The sequence below is a fragment of the Alosa alosa genome, chromosome 22 (assembly GCF_017589495.1).
Source record: "Alosa alosa isolate M-15738 ecotype Scorff River chromosome 22, AALO_Geno_1.1, whole genome shotgun sequence".
Taxonomy (NCBI): domain Eukaryota; kingdom Metazoa; phylum Chordata; class Actinopteri; order Clupeiformes; family Clupeidae; genus Alosa; species Alosa alosa.
The window spans coordinates 12,779,516-12,793,224 of record NC_063210.1 but is presented as its reverse complement, the minus strand read 5'-3'; the positions used below and the strand labels follow the sequence as shown (position 1 = coordinate 12,793,224).

Here is a 13,709-nt window from a genome sequence, read left to right as displayed (position 1 = left end):
CCTTCTGCTAACTGCATTGAGTTACAAATTCTGAATATGTCTTTTCATTATTCTACCTTGCGTCTTTTAAATTATTCTTTATTTTTAAATAATTTTACCTTTTATGTTTTCTTTATTATTATGATATTTACTTTTTAAACTATTCTTTTACTATTGCCCTTGTATGCTTTTATTTACTATTACTGTTTGCTTTTGTTTATGTAAAGCACATTGAATGATCTGTGTATGAAATGCGCTATATAAATAAACTTGACTTAACTTATTCTGCTGTAGGTTGTTATCTATAACTATAGCCCATCTGTGACTGATATCTATGTACCACCAGAGCCACCACTAATAGCATAGCAACTTCAATTGTTTACGGGCCAAAATTTGATTATTAGTATTACATGATTGACAGGTCGGAAAGGTCCATTAGCCTACTCATCCCATTTCAACTTTTGTTAATTCCACAGCCAACTACATAATTTTCAAATACAAGGTATATATTCAAGCCCTCTATTTGTATAATTTCAATGGTTTCGTTTATGCTCTCACCACGTTCACTGTGAAAATGGTGTGGACAAAGTCAAAGTCATTAGAGAAGTGGAAGTCCAGCAGTCCAACATTGCTCTTCAGCACTTTCACATTCACGCCTTTCCCTTCAGGATAGACCACCTGTGCCCAGAAGACCTCCTCCTGCCCTTTGTCCATGTAATAGCTCTGTTTGTTCATGCTGTGTTCAAATGTGACATAGGGACAATCATGAAGGGTCTCGCCCTTCATGGCGCTTAGAACCTCCATCTGCAAAGGGTAACGAAGTAACTCTATGCCGTTTGAGACCAAATTCACATATATGTGCTCATTATTCTGGTTCACATAGAGAGCGCCTTCTTGATAGTACGGAACCCAGCGTGGCAGAGAGATCAGCTTAGACACACCGAACTTGCAGAAGAACATCTGGTTGTTTGCCATCTTTACCACAAGGTTCCATTTTTGATCTAGATATAGGAAAGTTTGTTTATTACCTTAAAAAGGTTGGATGACTTTTATTCTGCAAAAAAATATTTTGTCTTAACTGCGAATATTTATTGTGAATCAATAAATATACTGTATTAACAACCTTTTGACTTTGGTAAAGAATTATTCATCTGGTTCAAAATATTAATGACTTAATATTATCTCCATAAAATATATAGTATCTTATCCATAAATTGATTTATACATATTGTATGAAAACACATAACGGCAGCAGATTTAGGAGACCATAATCAGACAAAACCTGGAGACTCACCAAGCACTATTTCCTGTATCCAGCTACCTGAAGCAGCTGTGCGGTCACCAAAATTGGGCAACTTCAGTGTTCCCCATCGGTTGTCATCATAGAAACTGTACCAAAGCGCAGTGCCATTCCACAGCAACAGCGACTCCTTGGCTGATTGAAAGAAGCGCATGTGTAAGACACCTGAGGGGATGTCTTGAGGGTAAGGGAATTTTGTTAGAAAGGTGCTAATGGTTCCCCGTTTCGTCATCAGATTGTACATAAGTAGTTGGAGATCGCCGTATATGTCCATAGTGACTACAGCAACCACAGCTGGGTCTGAGCCAAAAGCCACAGTCATAAAGTTGACAGCAGGTATTGTAAATAGCTTTTTTGAGTAAGTCCCTCCTGCACGATGGGATGTGATCCGACTACCCCCCAAATACAGAGTGTCCAATTTCCAAAACAGGACATGTCCAAAATCCACTCCTTCCTGAACAAAGTAAAGAAAGCAGAAATATAAAAATGTATCTTTCTTTCTGACAAGGTAAAATAACATTTGAAGTACAGGTGGGGTTAGCAATACTGGATAAAGATTGTTGATATTTAAACAATTCTATAGTTCTGCCCTCTCACAGCCATTCCCATCTCCCTTTACACCAGCATTAACATCACCTGTTTGGAATTAGTAGTTTATTTGTGGATGGATCCCTGTGTTTGTTTCCCATTTACAAAGGTGTATGAACACTGCCCCGAGTAGATACAAAGAATGGACAGCTAGGAGATTGTGAGGATATATTAACTGAATGTGAAAAAAGTAACTTGGTAACCAGACAAATCTTAGAGCATGGCAAGTCTGAACACTCCCATTGAAAATGATTTCCAAAATCACAGGAACTAATCACACAATCGCAAGTATGGCGCAGGCTTTGTATGATGACAGGCAAAGGAGGGCCACTTGTGTACAAGCATGTATTGAAACTGCATTTAAAGACAGCCCGGAAGGTGCACTCAATGAAAGACGATGAAAGAGTTGAGTGTGGAACAGTGGACACTTTTCAGCCTCAACAGACGCCATCTTGGCTACATAGCGGAAGGGGAGGGAACATTTTGAAACTTCGCGATTGATAATCGCGGTTGAGAAATCTGGAGCAGCAGCAGTGTAAAATACACCTTACAGATGTATAATCAAGTTATAACATAAACTGTTCATGTTTTGACACAGTATGACCATGTCACTGTCGAATAGAGGACACTAATAAAGTTATATTTATTATATATTTATTATTTTATGTTGTGATCTAGTCTAAGTGAATTAACGCACAAAAGGGTGAATGGTGGCAGTGAATTATTTTAGATGCCTACAACACCAATCCTTACAGGGAAAAAATACAGAATTTCGAAGGGACCATGGTACAATGGTTACTGCCCAAAATCCTATGCTAGCACATCTGGATATTAGCTAATATCTTCCATGCCGGTGGAAAGATCCAAATCAAACCTGGTAAACTTACTCACTATAAGGGCTCAATGAACTGATTGGGTACTCAAAGTCTTGGGGTGAAAGGTCAAGGTCGCATGGGGTCACACAAATAAACAAGGTTATGGCTGACAATCTACACGTCAAGTCCAATTTCATTAGTGAATAAGCTTGTTACTGAAGTGCAATGTTTTTGTTTTAGGTTTTTATTGATGTAATAGATGCAGATTGTAATTATGACACTTGATAACTCCTACAAATGTCCTTTATAAATTAAAAACTATTATTTTTAAACCTGAGACTTACCCAGAAATCCTCCTTTTCATTTCAATTTCACTTCAGATCTAACATGCAACCACCAATATTGTTTTAGGCCACAGGTTCTCAAACTTTTATATGCCCCCCCTAATCATTCTACACTGCCATATATATACATAATAGCGCCTAGGTCTGGCCTACTACCACTACTATTACAGGGATTGGTGATGCACTGACTCAGTTTCCCACAACTCTGCAATCTCAATTACACATGAAACAATGTTAAATATTTTCAAAGCTATAAAATTCTCGGTCAGTTTTGTACAAACACACAACATCAGGTTTTCCTCATCCTGCTTTGAACACAGTTGTGTTGCATTTTGAGCACCATCAGCGTGGAAAGTTACCTAAAAGATAACGTTTTAATGCGCATCTGAGAGTTTGGGGATATTCTTGCATTCTACGCAATCGTCACTCTTCAACACAGTAAGCTGTTCCTGTATATCTAAAGAGAGATGTTGTAGGCTACGTTGCAGACAAATGGATCCATAACAGCGTTAATTCCGACGTAAACATAGCAAATAACTCAAGTCGTTATATTGTAGCCTATTCTGGAGGTTTCTTTGGAAAGTTGAATCAGCAAGTTAAACGTTTGCTTGTTTGTAGGCCTTATACTAAGGCTGTGTATTGATGTTGTCACAAGCTATGTTGTTGTAAGAATGTGAAATGAATAAATATCAGAACAAGAGGCTTTTGCGCAATAGCCACACGATAATAGAGTTTGCGAGGTGGAAAACAAGAGGAAATAATAGCTTTTAAAATGTCCATTTAAATTGTAGCCTTATATAATACATTAGTGTGCATTTTAAATACGAAATAATAAGGAATGTGAGGAGGCTGCTATTAACTTTAAAGAGTGCATCTACAATCGAAACTATCAGCCTATGACGCAAATTGAATAGCCATGCCCGGTATACGGATGTCTGCTTTAGTTGACAGCATGGTAACTAGATTTTAATCGGTCAACGGAAGCACCTGTCCGTTAATGTTCATGCTGATTCATGTCCCTTGCATTTAGTAACTGCGAGGTCCATAGCAGGCGCCCCACTGAAATGTTTCCTTTTGCGAGTGAGATGCACGCTGCCCCCTCTGCGACGCGTTCGCTCCCATTTTCAGAGCTATTCTACGGCCGTCACTTTGGTAAACAAACTATATCCCAATAGAAAACTGATAGCTTTCCTGGTTAAATGGTATAAGCTAGGCCTATTACACAACATAAATTGTGCTGGCGACCCAAATAAAATCTCCTGCGACCCAGTCTTTGGGAACCAATGATATAAACCATATTTTCTGAAAGCCACCACCCTCAGGATGTGATCTACCATGACATGATACATGTCCCATCCTCTAACATGGATTTTGACATGCCCCACCCTCCCTTTTATTTTGCTGCCCATGCATAACACATTGGTAAATTGGATGTATGGCTAATACATTTTGGGCTGTCCCATTTAGGGAAAACTGATTCAACCCCCTAAACTATATATATACACTATACTATACTATACCCTCAACATGTGAACTAACATGGGGTTTGACATTTCCCACCCTCCTCATGACTTTGCTGCCCATGTATAATACATTGGGTATAGGTAAATTGGGTGTATGGCTACCTGTATATTGAGTGCTCTACTAAGCTTTAACTGTAGTCCCAGATGTCCATGGTGCATTTTTGTGTTATAGACACATATCTCTATCAGAAAATAAGAATAAAGTTTGGTGCCCTCAGTTGGCACCAATTGACCCAAAATGGGCCTCTGGCTTAGCCTGGAAAATCCAGACCGTGGTAATCTATAAAGATTAATGGTCTGGCCACAAACAATGTAATGGCCCAACACGAGGGGTGGTACCAAGCATGCATTTGAAAATCTCACTGCACGCAATTGGATAACACTAGATCAATGTTTACTCTGAATGATTCCGGACTTCGACGCAATTGGATAACACTACAACCAATGTTTACTGACCTCCAACATTGCAGCGCTGTCGTCATCTGTTTAGCTCGCCTCTGGACCGCCTATTTCAGATACACCGATGTGATTGGTTCCCCGCAATGCAAGGGGCAAAAGTAACGCGCATCATTACTCATTGCCAGATTCTCTTGCAGACACAATTCAAATTCACGAGAACTCTGGATTTCCAGGGTACCTCTGGCTCATGGACTAATACAATTGTTTTAATTTACCCTGGTTTAAAAGAGGGCCTTGGAGTGAAAGGTTAAACCTGTTGAGATTGAAAATAATCTTACAGATTAGAAAATAAAGTTTGCTTTAATAATTTTCGGTAACGCTTTAGAATAACATGTGCTTATTAGGTATTAACAGTGCATAATAAGCAGTTAACAATTCATTACTAACAGTTAGTTAACTGTTGTTATCCTTTAATAACATTAACTAACTGTTAACATGCAGCTTGTAAGTGTTAATAAGCAGCCTTTTAAGTTACTTACAAGCATATTTGTTAAAAGTTGTAAGTGTTAACAAGCAGCTTGTTAATGGTGTATAAGACAAAGAGGTGGATAACCACACTGCAAAAACTGCTTATCTAACAAAATCTAACCAAGTGTTATTAATCTTATATCAAGATAAAAAAAACTAGTTGGTATTGTTTTCAGTATAAAGAGACTTACCTAGCGCTTTCTTGTGAAATCATTTGACTTAATTTAAAAAAAAATTGACTTATTTTAAGACATCTCATCTTGATAACAAGCAAATTTGTCTGCCAGTGTGTTAAGCAAATTTGTCCTAAAAACAAGCAAATTTGTCTGCCAGTGCGTTGAGCAAATTTGTCTTGATAAGACTCCTTAAAATAAGTTAAAGTCTTCTTAAATTAAGTCAAAATGATCTTTTGAGAGGGCGCTAGGTAAGTCTTTTCATACTAAAAACAATACCAAATAGATTTTTTAATCTTAATATAAGATCAATAACACTTGGTTAGAATTCATTTTTTGCAGTGCAATACGCTTATAAGACCTTTCTTACCTATTTGTAGTAAATTTTGCAGCCCCCAATCTAAAGCGAGGACCATGTAGCCTGTTGCTCTGTATCTATCTATCTAGTTTTGTTTAGCTATGAGAAATGCACCTTCCAAATTATTGCAGTTAGCAGGAATCGAACCCTGGTCTCCTGCGTCATAGACTGACTTGTTACTTACTGAGCTACATTCTTGTCTGTGCTTTTGAAGAAAATGTTTATATTGATTCTATATTCCGATAATGTTCTCTATATAAATATGTCTCTGATGGAAAAGTGGTGTTTAATTTCCATAATCTTTGTTCAGTGAACGCATAAAACAGTTTGTCAGTTTGCAAACATAGGCGAACGTTTGCAATCGATTTGAAACATGTTTCAGTTTGCCTTGAACAGAGGCGAACATTCGTGGTCTGTTGCTGCATTAATTAAACACCATTTTTCCATCAGAAACATATTTGTAAAAAGCATAGCTTTTCGCATCTACACCTAGACGTCACACCCTCCTCTGAATAGTTGGTTGGTGAGTCTGTGATGTGCGTTGTTCACGTTGTTACTGAGGGAGAGATAGGGACACGAAACGGCAAAGTAAGTGTTGCCGCTTAAAAAAATTATGCTGGTGAAATACTCGATATTTGCGATATAACACTTTAATGTATCTCACATACAGCAAACTGTGATATATTGAGTATATTCGGTATATCGCCCAGCCCTAGCATGTAGGCTTTATTAAATGTATTCGGTTTCATGAAGATCCTTCAATCTGGTTTAGAGATATCACGGCAACACTATATTTCGACCTCATGTGACCTTGACCTCAATACCAGGAATACCTAATCAGTTCACCAAGCCCTTATAATGAGTAAGTATACCAAGTTTGATAAAGATCCTCTTACCAGTGGGAGACATGGGTGACTGGGGATGTCCGCCTCCTTGTTGTCCCTGTCAAGGTTGCCAAGTCGTGGACACCTCAACAGGCACAGGCAAGATGCAATATACAGTTGAAAAAGGGTAGAAATAGTGCAATATCAGTATAGACTGAGGTTTAAGATTAAATATACTGTATGTAGCGGGTACGATGGGGGAAACGGGGAATGCAGCTTGGTGCCCTGCTTTCAGGTGCTAATTGATTAGACCAGGTGGTACAGCCAGCTGACTAGAGAACAAGAGAGCGGTCTGTTTGAAACAGTGAATCAGAAAGTTGGTGCGTCGGTGGTGCATAGCGGAGATTGTAAGTTTCTTTTGGACTGTTCAGCTCCTATATGCTTAACTCTTGTATTCATGTGTTAGTGCTTGACTTGGCCAACTGTTTTGTAGCTCAGCCTGGGGCGTGTGACTACGAATCTCAAATGGTGCATGCTGCACAGAAACTTCGCTATGACAGTGCGAATACAGCGACTAGTACATCCACACTGGTTTTAAGAATGTTAGTCACTAGCTCTCTTTTCCCTGGTTGATATGAATCCTAGTACTTATAGGTCTAACTCTTTCCTGTTTGTCATTGTCCAGACAGAAGCTATCGGAGAGTGTATACAGCTTTTTGCCATCCACACTGGTTTAAATCACGTTAAAACTAAAGCGAGTGCATACAGCTCGTATTTCAACCTGGTCATTAAGAACGTAAGTTAATTTGCTGTGTTTTCGTAGCAATACAAATTGTTGTTTTTAAAATCGGACATCTTACTTTCCTCCTGCCATTGTGCTCATAGTTAGCGAGTAGAGCATCTGCAGCTCACGTGTAACCAGCTGACTGCAGCCTTCCATCTAAAGTGAGGTATGCCTCAATTTTAGAGTGAATATCTATAGCTTACGTCACTATTTAACCTGGCAAAGCATTACATTGTATTGATGCTTTTGATTGCAGGAGGACTGCCTTCGTCTGTTCAGCCAGCCACTGTTTTTCCTGTGCTTGAAATTATATTTCATTGTTTGTGACGGAATCTAGCCTGTCTGCGTCACGATTGTCTTGTGCTGTGCCATCAGTGGAGGCCAGCCAGTCGTAGTTTTATCTTTGTAATATCTGTCTGTCTCTGTTTGTGTGTCTGTTTAATGTCTGTCGGCATTTGTTCTCATGTTGTCTTGGCTTAGTAGTGTCTTGGCTTGGCAGTGTGCAATATTCCCTATAGAAGCAGTGATTTGTTTGCAGTGTCTATTTGAGTGTGGTGTCTGAAATCTAGTGTAACCTAGTGTAACCTCCATATAGTGTGATGTGTTGGTGTGTATCCACTCATTTATTGAGGTTTATTTACTGTAATTCCGGAACACTGTTTGTTGCCCTGGTTCCAGCATTTGTTATTTGTTTAATGTGTGTCTGTTTGCCATTTATCAATAAAAGTATTTTTGATAGATAGATTGATAGATTGATTGATAGATACTTTATTTATAGATAGATAGATAGATAGATGGATACTTTATTTATAGATAGATAGATAGATACTTTATTTATTCCCAAGGGGAAATTCAAGATTCAATATTTTCTTGTAACATCAGCTCCAAGACTGTTCCTTCATTGGGCAGCCTGCATACAGATTGGTAAGGTGTAGATTATCTGGTTTAGTGAGCATAAAGCACCCTGTTGGTCACATATAAATATAGTGCTAGGCAGTTCAGTGCAATGTGAGTGTTCAATAGAGTGACTGCTTGGGGGAAGAAGCTGTCTTTTTGTCGGCTGGTTTTGGCAAACAGTGTCCTGTATCGTCTACCAGAGGGAAGGAGGTTGAACAGTTTGTGATCATGCTTTCGCTCTATTTACTGCCCCCTTCAACCATAATTTGTCCGTAAAACTCCAAATAATAGCCCAGGCTTTTATTTTCCCAAATCGCCAAACTGCACCGGCTAGTATAAGAGACGGGCGTCTATATGAGACAGGCCTTTAATTCCCTTTACACAAAACTTTTCCTCTGCAAAGATGGAAAATATTATCAAATTAATTATTTCAAACACACTGAATGTCTACCTATATGACTAGGCTATCTGATGACAATTACGGATCATCATTCATTTAGTGTTGAGATGTTGTTCATTAAGTGAGATACAGTAAGATCCAAATAGCGGGTATAGCCAGAACAGATGAAACACGTTTTAATCATTAATTTACAAAGAGATCGTATCACACTGAAAGCTCATATTTTGTCACTAGCAAATAGCCTATATCGGTCCTTTGTCAAATACAGATGCATTATCTGCCTTGACCAAAACCGTGCGTAATGTTTCATTCCCCCTTCCTTTCGGCATAAATGAAACAGCATGAGAGAGAATAAACCATATCGTTTCTCCCGTATTTTATTTGGCATATTTGACAACCATCTACATTTCAAATCATAGCCTACTTCCAGGCGCGCGGGAACATATTTTTGACCAGGGGTGCTGAATAACAAAATCATGGATGTCCGACGATTTCTCCCCCAGCATATGATTCGAATTTAGACAGCTAAATACGCAATTTCAGCGCCGTGTATGAGTAGGCCTAAGAGTGAGAAGTTTTACAATGCCCTGGGCAGCTACATTCCACTGCAACTACGCAGTACTTGCCACTCCGACTCATCAATAAAAACTGCGCTCGCACACACAGAAGCGCACTTGACTTTATATCATTAACCTAAGGTAAATTCCTTTTCTGACTTCTTTCGCGTTATTGCCATGGCAGTACGCATTTAGAATAAAGAATAATGTTCGCGAACCCTTTTGTTTTGTTGCCAGCATAAAAACAAGCTTAGGCTACCATCGGCCTATCCGCAAATTTTAAACACAAGGGATGAATTGAACGATGACGAAGTCGAACATATGGGCATAGTTCATTTTGAAAAAAGTTATACACTTTGGAACTCTAGCTTTTCCCCAACGCAGTCTTTTAATGCCATCTCATAACATGCACAGACTGCACCATGCTTAAAGAAGCCCATGCAACAATTTTAGCAAAAATGATTATTATGCAGGTTAAGAGTCGCTCTGATGGTTCTACAACACTTTTTGGGTCGTTTGGTGGGTGCTTCGTCTCCCCCTAGTGCTTCTCCGCGGAAAAACCGAATATGCAACTTCGACCGAAGAAATCCGGATGTGACTCGGCGGAAGGCCTCGAAACTGTAGTCAGATTGTAGTTTCTAAGAAGACTGCAAAACGGACTCCGACTTGGCTTTGTTGCTGTTGAAATTGTAAGTAGCCTACCCTTGGGTGAACTTCGTTTTTGTAATGTGGTTTGATAGTCTCTTGAACAATGTGTTTGCTCGACCGTTTTATTGTGAGCTCTGTGTTTAGCTTGGTTTCTTGATGGCTAGCTCGCTAGCTAGTGGGGGTTTAGCGTAGCAGTCACTTGCTACCGAAGCTGCAGGGGGAGCTATGTCGTGAAAAATGCGAGCCAAAATCAGGCGAAAACCCAGAAACAGCGAAGGAATAACCAGACTTGCATAGGGCTTCTTTAAGCCCAAATCACACCAAAGATTTGCGACGAGATGAGCTGCAACATTCTATTAACCAGCAACTTGATGCATTCTAAAACCTTGCAACTGTGACCAGACATGGTGAATGCTTTCCGATGGCTTGCAACAATGTGCAACATCTAATTCACACCGCTTCAACTCCTTTCTGCAACGGTTTCGTGTCATTGCAAATCTTTGGTGTGAATTGGGCTTTTTTTAGACGATTAAATACAACCCGAAGCTAAAAAACAGACCAGGCCTCTATTGGAGCACGGCCTTTAACCCAAACCTGTAGCCACGCCAGGCGTTTAAGAGACGTCAATTTGGGACTCGGCTATTGCTAAGTGTTACGGTAATCGTCATTTCCGTTAACGAGTAAGCACAGAGTGCACTGCATTAAAGTGTCCTGATGGAAGTACACCTACTGAGACACAGTTTTTAAATGCAGGTGTTTACTGAATTCCAAAGAAAATATAAGTCTATATCATTTAGCACTGACATCATCAGCGAAGATATTGGTCGTGTTGAACAGCGCTGCTAACTGTACTCTTCTGGCATCGTTTAAGGCAGTTAGTTGCTGGGTTTTTGGTGATTTGGAACTTGGCTTCTTTGGGACGATCGCCAGACGGACCTGCAGAGCAGTCAAATTTGTCTAGGTTCACCCAGGCAAGGTGTAATGCTGAGTCTTGAAAATTATTGTGGGATTTCTGTGTAAATGTCCCCTAACCATTTGTGAATGTTATTTTGTTGACTTTTATTGTGACTGTTTTTTTCTATATCAAAGTAACATTGTATGGAAAGAAGGTATAAAGAAGGAGTACATCTTAGCTTGCAAAAAAGCATATCAATGTAAACGGCTTCTCAGCAGAGGTGCAATACTCTAAACTACCACATATTACAGCCATTCACTAAAACCGTAGCCTGGAAGCCAGCTGAACTTAGCCCCACCCACAACAGGGTTTCGTCGTAGAGAAACTATGCCCAAACCAGAGCTGTTCGGGCGAATCAAAAACGACCAGAAAACAATGTTAAGGCATTTGTGGAGAACAAGGATGGTTCGGGTTTTCTTCCTACAGCTCACAGTAAGCTTTTTTGTTGCTCTGATTGGTTGGGTCTATCCAATGAGTGCAGAGGCATTTCTTCCCTGTATCAGTTGATATGCGCCCCATAATCACTGTGGTGCTTACGTTCAACTGCTCACACTGCATGACAAAAGCAGACAAAAATGTCATGCCAGAAGTACATGTCAGAAGTGTCGGTGCTGGAACGTTGATTGTTTGCATCTGCTTACTCGGGCCTCGGTAACTGGCTCAAACTGCACAACAAATCAGATTGGAATTCAGCTTGATTCTAAAAATGGTCAGGTCCGACTTGTTTGCATCTGCTTACTCGGGCCTCGGTAACTGGCTCAAACTGCACAACAAATCAGATTGGAATTCAGCTTGATTCTAAAAATTGTCAGGTCCGACTGAATCTGGACTAAAATCATTCCAAAATTGCACAGCGTCTACTTAGAGTAAACCAGCTGATTCTAATTATCACAACTGCTCAACTAGGTATATCAGCTAATTAGTTAAATAACCCATGTTAGGTACAACTAGGGCTGGGCAAAATGGCTGAGAAATAATATTGCGATATTTTTACTGTATTTCACTATACAATATTATATATATTGAAATTTCCTCCAAATGACTTCATAAATTCTCATTAAAATTAGCAATATTAAGATAAAATTAACAATAACTCAATTACAGTTCCACTGAAATTACCTGGAAAACCACAGAAAAACTCTTATTTATTCCAATAAAGCAACTGCACGAAATTTGTATTTTGGATCAAGTGTCTTAATTAGATATAATTAGTTATTGAGGCTGTGAGTTCCTTATATTTGGGATTTTTTTTGTCGTATGGCTTTGTAGAACGATGCAATGTCATTTGCATTTGGAATGATCGTTTCAGCGTTTTGTTAGGTGTTGGTGGACATTCGGACATTTTAGCCTACTTTGTTTTGTGGTGGGTGGCATATCAACAGGTTGCATACTTTGCAGATGGCCGCCGCTTGTTCGACGTCCACCTGGCGAAATCCAAACAACTGCCAGGTGATCCCTTGCTTCTTCTTTTCGGAACCACTTCCATCTTTTATTAAACTAGCTCACTATTTTCCAAACAGGACTAGCCTACGCTACCGGGGCTTTGCCGGTTTTGAATCAAAAGTTTATCCATTCTGGTCTAGTTCCACACCTAGACATCACACCCTCTTTTGAGAAGACTGTTCTAGATTGGTCGGTGAGTATGTGACTGGAGTTTTTTTCACATTGTTACTGAAAGGGAAGGAGAGAGGGAGGGCAAGTGGAGTTAGGGTCATGAAACGCCATAGCAAGTGTTGCCGCTTAAAAAAAAGATGTCAGTTAAATACTTGATGTTTGCGATATAACACTTTACTGTATCTCACATAGAGCAGAGATGTATCAAGTATATCCGGTATGGCCCCAGCTGTGGCGCAACTGGCTGGGGCACCTGCACCGTACGCCTGCGACCCGGATTCGATTCCCGCCCCATGGTCCTTTCCGGATGCCACCCCTGCTCTCTCTCCCATTCGCTTCCTGTCACTCTCTCCCCCATTCGCTTCCTGTCAATCATTAAAGGCATAATAGTCCATGAGCCACAGGGGGTCGTCACTACCACTTGGGGGGGCAAATTCTCACTATATTTTTCTGAAAGCTACATATCTCTGGAGTATAAAATGGTATGATAGCAAGTTGGATCTTGTAGCTTTGTGGCTGTACAGGCCTTCAAAGTTGACCTCTGATTTGAAAAAAAAAGGAAATTCCGCCTATTGGCTTTTTTTGTTAAAACACTCATAAGATCCTAGAAAATAATCCAAATCTTATTATTACTGATGCATATGTGGTGTTTGATGTTGGCATAGATATTTTGACTCATTATGTGATTTTGCTCTTCATTTTGGTTGATTAAATTCAAGAGCAACATGTTATGGCAATACCTGAATGCAGACCTTATTGATCATTACTATTCTACGCTCCTTACTTTCAATTGCGAGTTGAAATTAATGTTAAATGATGACATACATAGGTCTGCAGTACAAATGTTTTTTAAATTGTAGCTGAAACGAGTACAAAGGATCTTTAATCTATTCATTGAATTCATCGTCAGAACAGGAGCACAGAGGTTGCCATCTCTATGGCACTTCACTCTGCCCTGTCCCACCTTGACAATAGCAACACCTATGTAAGAATGCTGTTCATTGACTTCAGCTCAGCGTTCAA

General features: G+C 39.6%; 1 protein-coding gene across 2 annotated transcripts in view; it reads right to left on the bottom strand.

The window, feature by feature from the left end:
• LOC125287128 (cation channel sperm-associated auxiliary subunit epsilon-like) overlaps positions 1–13,709 on the bottom strand; it is a 55,205-nt gene that overhangs the window by 20,251 nt on the left and 21,245 nt on the right. For both annotated transcript variants that reach the window (XM_048232663.1, XM_048232662.1), the window contains exons 10-11: positions 1,274–1,733; positions 538–980 (exon numbers count right to left, since the gene is read on the bottom strand). In XM_048232663.1, coding sequence (XP_048088620.1) covers positions 538–980; positions 1,274–1,733 — 903 coding nt within the window. The remainder of the gene's footprint in view (positions 1–537; positions 981–1,273; positions 1,734–13,709) is intronic.